This window comes from Alligator mississippiensis, chromosome 1 (genome assembly GCF_030867095.1).
Source record: "Alligator mississippiensis isolate rAllMis1 chromosome 1, rAllMis1, whole genome shotgun sequence".
Lineage (NCBI taxonomy): Eukaryota > Metazoa > Chordata > Crocodylia > Alligatoridae > Alligator > Alligator mississippiensis.
In genome coordinates, this window is record NC_081824.1 from 408,451,035 (window position 1) to 408,465,200 (window position 14,166).

General features: G+C 48.5%; 1 protein-coding gene across 2 annotated transcripts in view; it reads left to right on the forward strand.

The window, feature by feature from the left end:
- Positions 1-2,279: 2,279 nt before the first annotated feature.
- The window catches only part of DGKH (diacylglycerol kinase eta), a 268,186-nt gene continuing 256,299 nt past the window's right edge, over positions 2,280-14,166 (forward strand). Inside the window, exons 1-2 of one of the 2 annotated variants that reach the window (XM_019500513.2) lie at positions 2,280-2,417; positions 11,262-11,444. In XM_019500513.2, coding sequence (XP_019356058.1) covers positions 2,361-2,417; positions 11,262-11,444 — 240 coding nt within the window. In that variant the 5' untranslated portion in view covers positions 2,280-2,360. Of the gene's footprint in view, positions 2,418-11,156; positions 11,445-14,166 lie in introns of those variants that run through there. The other variant, XM_019500512.2, reaches the window with a different exon arrangement.

Below are 14,166 nucleotides of genomic sequence, written 5' to 3' on the forward strand. Positions count from 1 at the left end.
ATGTTCTGTTTCCCAAAAAAGGCTCTGGGCAGCTTACAATAAAAGGCAAAAAATATAGGAACAGAATAAAATAGTTAAATATAGCATTCCCACTATTGCTAATAGTAACAATGGTGTGACATTCTTATTGCAAAAGTCCAGGGTAGATGAAGCTATACTGGTCAGAGGAATAACTTGTGTATAAAATGGCCACCAGCAGGTCAGCAGAAAAGGAAATGATCTGAACCACATCAGTGAACATCAGGTAGATCTTAATGCACATTTCTTCAGACTGACATTTCCTAGTAGGATCAAACATACATGCATGATTGGGGAGGCAGTCATCTCTTAAACAGGAGACTTTTGGATAAAGTTAAAAAGTTCTCTGACCATCACCCATTGAAACCTTTTCCCACTAAAAAACTGGAGCACTGTAAAGATGCTTGGGGATAGTTTTATTGTCCATCACAGATTGCTAATGGTTCTTTCTGATCTATCAGCAAGAACATCTCCCTTTATCTATTGTTAGAATGGATGCAGTTACCAGTAAGTAGGTACATAGGTAGGCAGGCATCTGTCTCACAAGACAATATAAGCAGGGTGAGTGAGGCACCAGTTCACTGAACATTTGGCTGTAGAGCCCAATTCTTGGATCATAGCCCCTTCTGCACTTATCACAGCTGGAGTTTGTATCAAACAATCCTGAATATGTCCTGAGGTTTCTTCTTTCCTTTGCATTTTGGGTTTTTCCTCAAAAGCCTTCATCTCACGCTTAGCGGACAATTTCCAAGGGATGTTTCAGTCACCAAAGCAAGCTTGATACAGGTACAGCCATGCCAGGACTAAAAGACGGCACCAATTCAACTCAAGCTGGGTTTCCTATGAAGGTGGTTCAACTGTTGCAAAAACCATGTAGAGGCTCCAACTCTTCAATCTTTGGAGGTTAGACCAAGTTCTCTAAAAAGTATCAACATTCAGTGCAAGAGATCATAGTGAATCCAGGTGCTGACATACAAGGAAAGTCTGGAGAAATGAAGATAGCTTGCTTTCACAACCAAAGCGTTCGAGGTGCCCTTGGTCTGGACAGGCCCCTTGTTCCCGCTGAGCTGGCAATGCATTTTGGATCCAAACAGCCCACTTCTGGTGGTGTTGGTGTTTTTCAAATAGGTGGCAAAAGAGAACCCCTCAGGGCTGAGTGCTCCCCAGCCAAAGGGGCACTGGACAGCACTGCCTGTGTGACAGAGAAACTGAACCAAGGGAGGTGTGCGAGGTGGTTTTAGTCACCACCAATGACTGGGGGAGCCCAATTGCCTACCCTCCTGGGGAGACATATAGGGCGACTACAAGCTTTCTTGCACTCGAGTTGGATTCATTAGATGCTGCCTTCTCCTGTCAGACTTTTCAAGGCAGGGTTTTCATTTTCCATGCACCCAAGCTTTCTGCCTACGGCCCAGGGTCACTGCTGGGGCTTAGGAGAAGGACAGTGGCCACCTGCTGCCACTGTAACTGCCTGAGTCCTGTTCTAAGCTACCTTTTTTAAACTATTGCTCAAATGTATATAACAGTTGGAAAAGGCAATCAGGACTCGTAGTAGAGATGATATCTTGTATTAGACCAACAAGATGTTTGCAAAAAAAGGTCTTTAATTGCAAGCTGTCGGGCACAAACACCCTTTATCAGGCAGTGGAGAAGTGATTGTAAAAGTTCTCCTGTGTAAAAATTAAAGTTCATATTTCATAGGATTTCACAGAGGAGTCAGTAGATGGAAAACTCCTCTGGGCAGTCCATTCATAGCTGGTATTAGTTGGAAGGGTCCATTAAAGCTGAGCCATGATGGGCAACAAAGCCTTTCCAAACCCAGCTGGGCAAAGCCCACGAGTCCAGTTCCAAAATTCAAGGGAGCAGGGCTCAAGCTCAAGGCCCTGTGGCGATTACCCTCCCTCCCAGACCCATCCTCCTGGGGCTTTGATGCTCCCCAAATCCAGACAGCCCCGGGCCTGGAGGCCTTGGGTTCAGATGCCCCAAGTCTTGCTTGCTCTTAGTAAAAAAAATAAATAAAGGCTAGTCCCTTAACCGGGGAGCCCAAGTCCACAGGATGCGTGTGTGGAGCGGAGGAGGTTGTTGGAGGCTTGGTCCTTCTCAGGACCCCCGCTAGGAGCTCCGGAGGGGCTGAGAGCAGGCAGCCCCCTGCTCCCCCAGGCCGGGAGGGCGGGCGGTGCCAAGCCCCGGGGTGCGGGGCGGCCCCGCGCCATGTCAGGGCTGACAGCGGGTCACGTGCGGGAGGCAGCTGCAGCCCGGCTCCCCGGGGCGGGACGGCTCGCACGAGCCGAGCTGCCGGAGCGGCTCCAGCGGCAGCAGCAGCAGCAGCTCGTGTCCCCGCCATGGAGCAGCCCGGGGAGCCCTCGCCCGGCCTCCGCAGCCCAGCCTGGGAGGAGCTGGTAGGTCCCCGCGGGGCTCTGCTGCCCGCTCCCCCGTCCCCGGCCCTTCCCTCTGCCGCGGGCGCGGGGCTCCGGGCTCGCGTCCCCGGGGCTGGCGGGGATCCAGGCGCTTCCCCCCTTGCAGCGGGCAGGGCGGTGCGCGCAGCCTCGGGCTGCCGCGGGCTCGGAGGGCTCCTGCCCGCGGACACGCAGCTTTGCTCGCGCCTTGTGCAACAGCAGGGAGCCCGCGCCTCCCGCGCGGCCGGGGGCAGCCCCGTGTGCTTCATCCGAGAGGTCAGGCGGCGCGGCGAGGGGCCAGCCCCGCTCCGCCCGGGCCTGCTCGCGCTGGGTGTTGTCTAAGACGAGACCTCTTTGAGTCGGGACCGGGCGGCTGAAGCTCCAGCAGGGGAGACAGCGAAGTCCGTACCGCCGCCCGGAAGCCCCGGAGGTCTGGCAGGAGACGGCAGCGTCTGATGAAGCCGGCTCGGGGGCAGGAAAGCCTGCGCTCTCCCTAGACATCTCCCCCGGAGGGTAGGGACGCACCGGAGCGGGCTCCCAGAGGGGTGCCGGCAGCTCCCTCCTCGGAGATTTTCGAGACCCGGCTAGACAAAGCCTTGGCTGGGGCGATCTAGTTGGGGACAGCCCTGCTTTGAGCCCATAGGGCTTGTACTACGGCACTGGCTCTCCACCCTTTTTGTACCGGGACCCACCTGTAAACATGGATGGCCGGTCCCCGCCCCGGCCCCGTGCCCCTCTCTCCCACCCCGCTGCCCCCCGTGTGTGGGGCAGGGACAGCCCGAAGCAGCCTTTCGCAGGCTGAAGCTCTGCCAACCTGCAAGGGAAAAGCTGCGTTTCCCAAGTTTTTTTCCTTTAAAGGTGAATCCATTTTTAAAGTTTCTTCACGACCCTTTCATATATTGTTGCAACCTGCTTTTGAGTTGCGACCTACAGGTTGAGAAACGCTGGGGTAGGTGACCTCCTGAGGTACCTTCTAACCCTGATTTTCTATGACTCTATGATCTTAAGGGCCTTGTTGTGCAGTCATTTTGGACGGCACGTGGAGCTCTTAACACCTGGATTGTCAGCATAGTAACACCTGAATTTGTTTTTAAGCACTCCTTTAGCAGCTCAAAATTACAAAATGGCACCACTCCAGGGCAGGATGATCTCTGCTCCGTATTATCCAGCTCATGTTACAGTAAGATGTAGCCATTATACCTGTAGGTGATGCATAGCGGGTGTATGGGGGTGCATGTGCACCTCCTGTGAGCGCTGGTACTTCCCCTAAGCTCTTGGCTTAGGTGACGGGCAGGGAGCACTGCTGCCACTTCTGGGCTTGGTGTCTGGCTATGGGGAACCCCCCCACGCCCTGCCCCTGACACTGCCACAGCCATCTGTGGACAGTCCCCACTTGGCCTGTCCTCACCACTGATTCCTGCATTGCCACCTGTGGGCAGTCACCATGCCTCCCCAGCTTCCGGAGACACACGTTGCCTATCACTCCACCTGCCAGCCCAGCCAGTACTGGCACCACTGCTGGTCTTCGGGCTAGGCACAGCCTGGAGAAGAGCAGCACTGGGCAGCAGTAGCTGGGCAGGCAGGTTAACACATCCCTGCCTGCTTCCTAGGGACAGAAAGTGCAGGCTGAGGGGGAACGGGTAGAGGGGAACTGGGGCAGCCCCAAGGAGTAGGGAGGAAGCCTGGAATGGAAGGGGGTCAGATTTTTACCTTTCCATCCTCCAGGCCCCTGCTGGCTTGAACACGTGACTGCTCCAGACTCGAGCTAGCACTAACACCCATCAACATTTGTGCAGCTCACAGTGTAACGTGTAACAAATCCCCAGTCTATAAAGGTGTATCTTGACCCTGCCTTCTGATATTTCCTCCTGGTATGCAGCAACTTGGATAAAACGAGCAGATCTGCTCTTGGACACCCCCATTTATTAAAGGCGGATTTGGCTCATAGCAATCTTGAGCCTTTTAATGTCCTAATGAGTAAACAAATACATTTTCAAGTTACCCACTTTAAGCTATAGCCCTAACAAGGCTCTGTTAAAAAACACTGTCACTTTTAGGTAAACTATCCAGCTTTGCAGTTGCATAGCTATTCTCCTAGGTAGGAATGATCAGCTTCTGGGAATTTTATTATTCTTGAGGAAAAAAAATAATTTAATGGGGGACAAAATGCAGCATAAAAAATAGTGTTTAGACTAGTGATTCTCAACCAGGGTGGTGTGGCACCCTGGGGTGCCTTTCAAGGGTACCACAAGGTGCCATGTAATGCTAGCACTGTTGGGTGCACAAACATGATTTACAAGGGACTTCAAAGAGGAATTCATAGTGTTAAAACTGTTCCGACCTGTTGTGGGCTTTCTGAGTTCCTTGCAGTAGAAAAATGACTATATTATTTTTCTGTAGTCAAGAAATGAGTGAAAATGAAAAGTTGGCATTTTCTGAGTGGTGTCTTGAGCCTAACAGGGTGTACCTGGAGTCTAAAAAGGTTGAAAACAGCTGGTTTAGTTCCTGTAAAATTGTAAAGAAGGGAAATTTTTATAAGGGAAGCTACTTCATGTATTGCAGTTTCCTGGTCTGTGTTTATTAATTATCTATTCAGGTTGTCAGCAGTTACCGTATATGGAACAGTGGGCATGTCTACACAAGATGCTAACATCGCAGTAGAGTAATTCTACTGCACATTAGTGTGGCTGGTAAAAAATGCTAACAAGTTAGTGTGCAGTACAATTAATCTGCACATTAGTGTCACATAAAAATGGTTTCTCTGAGCTAATGTGCAATAGTGCTGATTATGGCGCATTACATTTAGTACCTGTAATTACAGGTACTAAACTTAATGCATCGTAATAGCGGCATATGAATGAACATGTAGATGCTCCCACTGATTCCTAGGGTCAGCTTCTAAAATCCATTTGTATAGTCCTCTTGGCTAGGAACAGAAATTACACATAAACCTGTATAAGTGATCAGAAACCAGCTCAAATCTGGGCATGTCTACACATTGCCTTATGGCAACCTAGCAAAATGCTGCATCACTGTATGGTGCGCTATGGCGATGTAGCAATCACATGGGTTTACATGTGATTGCTGGCTATGTGACTGTAGCAGCGTGCTATCTGGCTATAATGCATTGCAATGGTGACATACCCAGTGAATCTAACCATGCACTGCCTATACACCATAGTATGGGTGGTGACTGCTCTGTTTTAGTAGTTGCACCAAGCAAGTACTAAAACACGGCACAGTACTAATCTTGCCGAATGGCGATGTGTAGACACGCCCTGTGTAACACAACGGAGGTTCAGAGCACATAAACTACTTTCAAAATAGCTGAAACCAGTTTAAAATAAAACTGGATGGATGTAGTATCAGACTTAACTGATTTAGGTTAAATTGGTTTATTGAACTTCTATCCCAGATCCCCTCCAGATTCAAGTTAACTCAGTCTTTCAGCATCCCAGATGTTTTGCACCTTCCCTGCTCCTCACAGGGTAGGCAAACTAGCCGTGGTCCAAACTTTCTGCTCTAGTTGAGCAGGGAGGTGTGCTCTAGTGCCCTCTGGCTTTTGGACTGAGCCACTGCAGGGATTTAGTTGCATTTCCAGAATCAAAAGTGAATTTCTGTTCTCTTGCTTATTGGTTCAATGTATTCAGCTTAAACTATCCTGAGAAGATTGAATTGATTCAGCCTTAGGCTTTTTGACTGTCTGTACTTAGCCCTTGAGTTCAAATGCACAGCGTCAAAGTTGTATGCAGACAACATGCATGTGTCATGCTTATTGTTTCAATATGCCTTTTGCATGTGATAGCTTGTTCTTTTTTGGCTCTAGAAATGCAGTGATGCTATATATGGATGAAAAGGTTCACTTGAAAATACTTTGGAGCAGGAAATGTCATCCATTATTAATGTTTAAACAGTACTCAGCACAACAACCCACTTCTGTATTACAAATACAGAATAAGAATCATATGTACACATATTTGCATGATTGGCTCTATATTTGCAAATATGGGAACAAAGCCTGACCATCTTACTTACTGTATACCTACAGTAATAAGCACTGCACTGTAGTTACTGAGAGGCATTGACTTCCCTGGGTGCAGTGTCATATATAGTTATCATTGCAATATTAATTGGTAAACATATCTATAGGATGCTGACACCCTAGGTGATAAAAACCCTCTCAGCTTTTGAAAGGTCTTGGTCTTCCACAAATCAAGCTATCTTTTCTCATGTGCCATCTACTCCAGGGAATTTCTCTCTTCTCCAATTTCACAACACTACAGGCTGTTTTTAGTCCTTATTGTGCCTGCCTTTTCCTCAGATCTGAAGACTGTACTGCATTTGAAAGCTTGTCTAAATCTATCCCGACTGTGCAGTTGGTCCAATAAAATGTACTAAAAGATATTCTCTCTCACATTTCCTGGACCATCACAGCTACATCATTCTAATATTAGCAAAACATATATATGCACACACGTGCGCGCGCGCGCACACACACTTGCCAGTTAATATTGCAATACACATACATTCAATTGCAATAAACTATCCAAAAGGCTACTGTTCACTGTTTCTGAACTGATCTGAATTTGCTATTTATGAAATGGATACAGAGAGGGATTTTTTTCTGGTGGGGCAGAGGACCTGAGCAAGAGTACTTTTTCTCCCAGTATACTACTTCCTCTTGTGTGCTTGACCTATTTGGTATTCTGGGAACAACAGAGACCTGCTTATATCTCCTTTAAGTTCTTGGGAAAAAGTTTGAGCTCATAATTATAGGCTAATAAAAGAGGAGGACATTGCAGATGATGATTCTTCTTCCCTACAGAGGAGAATGAAACAAAGACACATTATCCTTTAGATGTTTATGATATGGCCACAATTATGCTGCAATGAAAAGCACTGGTTATTAGTTATTAATTATTATTAATTATATGTTATATAGTATTCATTGTTATTACTATACAACAATGTAGTGTGCACAGTGTTAATGGTGCAGAGTGCACAGTGTTAATGGAAAATTGGGTCCTGCAGATAATTATCCTAATGAAGGATACAGAAGATGCTATGCCATTTCTTTCAGAACATAACAATTCAGCGAGAGCAAGGATGACAGAATCTGAACTTTAGTGCCTGGCACAAAACAGTAGTGTAAAACTAAAGCCCCAGTCCTGCAGCGCTTCATGAATGTTCTTTATTTCACCTACTGCAAATAGAATCCCATTAAAATCAATAGAATGACTCATCATGTGTGAAATTAAGCACATGAGTAGATGTTTGTAGCATTGGGTGTAAATAATGGTTTCCATTTGATTCCTAATTAACTCTTGTACTTGGGTATGGCCACCCTTACAACACTAGAGATTTCTCATACCCTTCCCTAGATACATGAGTAGAATTGTAGATGGAATAAAGAAATGGCAACATGTTTTCATTTCTTATGTTTATTCCTGTCTGTGCATTTAACATACATCTATTTCTGTGATTAAAATACTTATTCTTGAACACTGATTATCTACAACAGTGAAATAATTTATCTTCTTTTTTTAAAGAAAGAAAATCCCAGATCTGAAAGATTGCTGATAATGCATAAGAACACTTTGAGCTGTAAGACGCGAAGCAATAAAAGACAATAGTCAAAAGTACAAATGAAAGAAGGAGAAATATAGGCATTAGGAAAGTGGACAGATAATGGAAGAAAATAACTAAAAAAGCAATCCTTGTAATTGGTGCTATTGTGGTAGTAGTGCCTAAAAGCAACAATCACAAATTAAGGAAAAGGTAGGACAGGGTGGTGCCTAGAGGCTAACTGATTCAGAGGACCATGAGTTTTTGTAGGCAACAAACTATTTTTCTAATGGCAAATTAGAGTTCTATTATAAGCACCCTTATAAGCATCTCTTTGCTGAGGAGTCTGTAATTGCACACTGAGGGCTGTGCAGGCAGAGAAACAGTTCTGCAAGTGCCCTGAAGTGCCCAAAAAGTCAACTCCTGCCTCCAGTAGCTTGCAATCTAAAGTTTGAGTTTAGATCTAAACTAAGGCAACCCAAGGGCCTGTCACCTCTAGAGTAAAGTAGCTTCTTGAGTATATGCAAAGTATCCCAAAACAAAACCCCACTTCACAAACAGAGTAGAAACCTGAGAGCTCATGGTACTTAGAATATGTTTTTATCAGTTTAATTGCTGATACATCCTGGATGTGAGGACTGAGGGATTAGATTTTTGGTGCCAGGAGAAGGCCTGGGAGCTTGCTCCAGCAGCTGCATGCACAGGCTTGGTATCAGTGCCCAAACCTGTTAGCCTCTAAGGAAAGTGGCCCCCATCCTACTGTCTGCCTAATTGGTGTCTGTTGCTTTTAACATCATAGAAAAGTAGGATTGGAAGGGATCTCCACAGGTCATCTAATCCAACCACCTGTCTGAGGCAGGATCTCCCCTATCCAAACCATCTTACCCAAACCATAATCTAAACTGGGGTGGGCAATTATTTCAACTGAAGGGCCACTTAATGAGTTTTGGTGAGCTGTTGAGGGCCACACACAAAATCTTTCAGAAGATATAATTTTAACAAAGTATAAAAACCAAATCATATACTAAAAATCAAATATTATAACATAGTTTAGTTTTTTATCAAAAAATAATTTTTGTCCAGAGCTGTGCTTTGTTGAACAGTATATATAGAGGTGATTGCATAATAGCACTAAATTAAGTCTTACTCTTGGCTCCTGTGTTTTCGGGCAAGTGTGGGGTGTGTGTAGGGTGTCTGTTGCGTGGGCAGCCCCCGCCCCGCACACCAGGGAGCTGGCTGGGGGAGAGTGGGAGGGCAAGGGATGGGTGCAACAGAGCTTGCCTGGGCGGTGCTGGTGTGGCCTGCCCCTAACCCCCCATCCAGCCCGTGGCTGCTCCAATGGCACTCTGCATGGGGCTGAGTCCCACCTGCACCATGCTCCTGCTGACCCCAGCTCTGACCAATATACACAGCTTCCAGGCAGGGCTGCAGCTGCCTGGGTACTGCGTGGCTCCCCTGCCTCCAGTGGCTCCTCCTCCTGCCCTTGTACTGCACTGAGCAGCAGGAAGCATGGGAAAGCCATGAGGATATGTACCAGGCACCACATGCCCAGCCAGGTTGGGGTAGGGGGAAAAGCTGCAGCTGGGCAGCCCCTGGCCTAGCGTGCAAGGCTCTAGCTTCAGCTTCTGGCTGCCTTCCACCTACTCTGCCCACCTGGCATGATGAACAGCCACTTGCAGGCAGCCAAGTGGGTAGAAGGTGGTCAGGAGCTAGAGCTGGAGCCCCCACAATGCAGAGAAATGTGTTGAGGCAGGAGCCACCTGCTGCAGCTTCCCCACAGCCTGGCTGGGCATCTGCTGCCTGGCACACATCCCCACGGCTTCCCCATGTTACCTACTGCCTGGAGTGGCACAGCAGGAGCAGAAGCCACTGGAGAAGGGTGGGGAGGAGCTGAGCAGTACCCAGGTGACTGCAGCTGCACTGGGAGCACCCACTCTGAGAAGCTGCGGGTGCTAGCCAGGGCTGGGGTGGATGGGTGTGGTGCAGGCTGCCTTAGCTGGAAGTGGGTGTTGCTTGGCCCCATGCAGAGCACTGTGGGCCAGATGCATACAATCAGTTGGCCAGTGCCTGCCTATGGGAGGCTGGATCCAGCCCGCAGGCTGTATTTTGCCCACCCCTGATCTAAACTCTTTGTAAGGCTACTGGTCAACCTTCACAAAGCAGACCTAAGGCACTGACCCACCAGAAGGTAAAGCAGGGGAACCAGTCAGTGTCCTGCTTCTTTGAAATGGTGTCAAAATAGATTCAGAAGATCCCAGGACTGGGGGGGGGGGGGATGCCCTACTACACAGGAAGGCTAATCCCTCTCCCCCCCAGTCCAAGCCAGCCTGAGCACAGAGCAACTCCTTTCTGACCCCAACCCTGGTGCTTCAGAAGGGCAAGACCCCCTAGCCAGGGATTTCTGGCTTTGGTCCCAGGAACACTGGGATGCTCCAGCTGAAGTCCCAGCTTTGGCTGTAGCCAACATCAAACACACCTGGGAAGGCTTAAAACCACCTTGCAGACAAGGTTCTTGGGTAAGTCTGATATCTCTTATTAGATCAACTTATTAGTTGGTCTAATAAAATTAGCTGGTCTAAGATATCAGATTTACCCAAAGAACCTTGTCTGCCTATGTCCTTAGACCAACAGGGCTACAACCTACACCCCTTAAAAGCACCTTGACCGGTGCAGCACAAAGAGGTGGTGGGCAGGCAGGGAGCAAGCAGCAAAGCCCAGGAGCAGGGGAAATCCCCATGGGGCAGCATTAATACCCAGGCCACTGGCTACCCAACCTCTTCGTGACCCCCTCCAGCGAGGTCCAGGCCACCGCAGCCCTTGAGGCACTACCACAGCCGTGCCCCCTGGCTTTGACCTAGGCCGCCGGCAGGGGAGTGACCCCTCAGAAACACCTCGTCCAGCGGTTCCCAAACTGTGGGGAGGCAACGTGAGCGGGTGGGGTGAGAGCAAGGGCCCACACTGACGATAAGGGGCCGTCGATCAGGTCGTGCTAAGGAAAAGTTTGGGAAACCCTGTCTGCTCTGGCCCCCTCTGCCCGCCTCTTCCTCCCCCGGGGTCTCCCTCGCCCACGCAGCCCGGGGCGCGCCGCACGTGGGAGCGGCAGAAGATGGCGGCGGGCGGAGGGCGGTGCCTGCAGCGCCGGCTCCGGGCTCCTCCCCGCCCCGCCCCGCCCCGCCCTCGTCCTCAGTCGCCGCCGCCTCCTCCTCCTCCTCCCCCCCGGGGAGGGGGGTGGCGGCGGCGGCTGCCCGGGCTGAGCCGGACTCGTGCGCTGTGTCTCGGCAGGAGTGCGGGAAGATGGCCGGGGCCGAGGCGGGCGTGAGCGGCGCCGGCATCCAGCAGCAGCACCCGGCTGTGGCGGCCGCCGCGGCAGGGCCCGGGGACGAGTCGTCGGACAGCGAGGGGGAGCACGAGGGGCCGCAGAAACTCATCCGCAAAGTGTCCACGTCGGGCCAGATCCGCACCAAGGTACGAGCCGGCCGCGTCCCCCCGCCAGCTGTTGCGCGCACATCTGTGCTCGGGCCCCGCGGGGAGGGCTGCAGCGGGGCCGGGCAGCGCCCTGGCTTCCCCGCGGGGCGAGTGACGGGACATGGCCAGTCCTTTCTTCCAGCTCCCACTTCCTCCCGCCGGGAAGCGCCGCCGCCCGCCCGCGCACAATAGCTGGGCAGCGCCCCCCCTCCCCGCGCCGACACCCCGGGGCTCCGGGCATCCCGCCGCCCGCGGACGGGCTCGCAGCTGCCCTTCGGCCGCGCGGCAGGCAGGGGCAGCCCGCGTGAGCCAGTCCTGCGGGAGAGCCGCGCAGCCAGAAGTTACTCCCTTAGTTTTTGATTCTGGCATCTCTTTGCCGAGGAGACTGGGCTTGCACACTGAGGGCTGCGCGGGGAGAGAAACAGCTCTGCGAGTGCCCTGAAAACTCCTGTAAAGGGGAGTGCATGTGTGCATGACAGTGTATGAAGGGGGTGGAGGGTGCAGTATGTGAGGGCATGCACCCGTGGGAAGGGTGCGTGTGCGTGTGAAGGGTGCCGTATGCGACTGTACCTGGGTGAAGGGTGGGCATGTGTGTGCGTGAAGGGTGTGCAAGTGTGTGAAGGGTGCAGTATGTGCATGTGCACCTGGGTGAAGGTTGTGCATATGCGTGGGTGAAGGGTGCAGAGTGCCTGTGTATGGAAGGTGTGCGTGTGCATGTGAAGGGTGCAGTATGTGAGTGTGCACCTGGGTGAAGGGTGCAGAGTGTGGGTGCAAGTGTATGTGGGTGAAGGGTGTACCTTGTGGGTCTGTGTGTTGGTGAAGGGTGTGGAGTGCATGGCATACATTGGTGAAGGGCGCAGGGCGTGCTTGTGAAGGTGTGTATGAGGGGTGCAGGAGTGGCCAGGTTGGTGTGTAGAACTAAATCTTTTGAAGTACTAAATAAAAAATGTTTCTTTAAAATAATACTTTTGCTTAACTTATTTTGCAGCTTTGCTACCATTTTGGGTAAAAAAAACAACTGACTACTGATGTAACTAAGTTCATAAAACAGGAAGGATTAGCTTTATCCCTCACAGTTCACAATAATGTGCAAACCAGGCTATAAATAAAGCTCCACTTCATTAAAAGTGTTGTCTTTTTGTTAAAGACAAGAGCTGTATTTAAATAATTCACTGGCACTTTATTTTATAACTCATAATGCATTATTTAAAAGTAGCTATATTTAGAAAGACAACTCCCATTTAGTTTAAGGGTGTTGTATGTTTGTTATTGTAGTGGCTGGTGATCAGTGGTTACATGAAACCAACAGAGCAAAGAACATCAGGGAACTGCTCTTTTACCGGACCAGTCCCTTTTCGTTCCAATTAGATTTGTTAAGCATCACTTAGTGAATGTGTTTGTCGGGTAAGGTTCTAATTAAATGGACTGGGTTTGTTTTATGGCTTAGACTTTTGAAGGAAACCAAGGCACAAATATAATGTTTATCCTTGAAGTTTGTAAGGCATTATAACTTAACACTGTGCTATTTTTCTCCAGTGGTTGTTTACACAGACACTTGAAACATTTCTGCAACTTGGTATTGGTATTAATTCCTTGGCTTAGCACTATCCTTGAAAGCTTCTGTTAGTAATTCTTCTTATTTTAGTTTAGGACTATTTCATTTTTTAGCTGTCTTGGTACAGTTGATCATTGGTTAAAACTCCCATCTGATAATCCTTTGCAGATTGAATGATGATTTGGTATTGAGTTTTTTAATGTGTACATCATGAGCTTTATTGAGTGCATGTATGTTAGTAGGACTACCTAGCTTGTTGCTTTCATGAACATGCATTTAGCATTTCTAAAACTGGCAGTGCTTATAGAGAACAGCAAAGCTTCATTTTCTTCTCCTAAATTAAAAAGAGAGTTTTTGACTAAGAAAACAAGAAATGGGAAAATAAAAGAAAGCATTACATTTGAAGATTTGATTAGATGGAATATTCAGCGCTACTTTTCCACGTATCTGTTGTGCATTGCTGTTCAACTGAAACTTCTGCAGTATTATTTATCAAAGTCCAATTTTGCCATCCATATTTAGTTGAGCTGTAACTTTCTCCACAAAATAAAGTTCTGTTCATTTCAGTAAGCTGTTACTCAAAGTGTGTAATGATGTTAGGATCAGACTTATAACTTGATTATTAACTTATTTGTGTGCACACATGCTGTTTGCCCAGTGCTTTGGGAAAATATCTTTGTCAAAGTAGGACTAATACCCGTACTTGGACTATTGTCTCAAACTCTTTTCAACACACCTTAACCTACTTTCCAGACAACCTGGATGCCTGTAAATTTGTGCTCTTTCAAGATGAGGTGGGAAGGAGCAAGTTTCTAAGTTGAGGACTGAAACTATCTTTTGGGAAGTACCCTTTGGGATCAAATCTGGGAGGTATTACACTTAAGCCCCTTTGCTGTTTCTTGTGCAACAGTTGCTGAGAGAGAGAGAATTGTTAAGGTTACCAGGACTCAGGCTTTTCATAGGTTTTTATAGGTTAAATGGACATCTTTAAACTTTCCCCAGGAAGATGTTACATGCTATGGAGTATAGACACGATATACTAATATAGCTAAATAAACATTTTACAATAACCTAAATCAAGTGAAGTTCATGGCATTTAGTTGAAATTCCAAGTGGAGGGCGTTGCAGTAAACCCGAATTGACCTGAATTCATCTGAACATGAATTG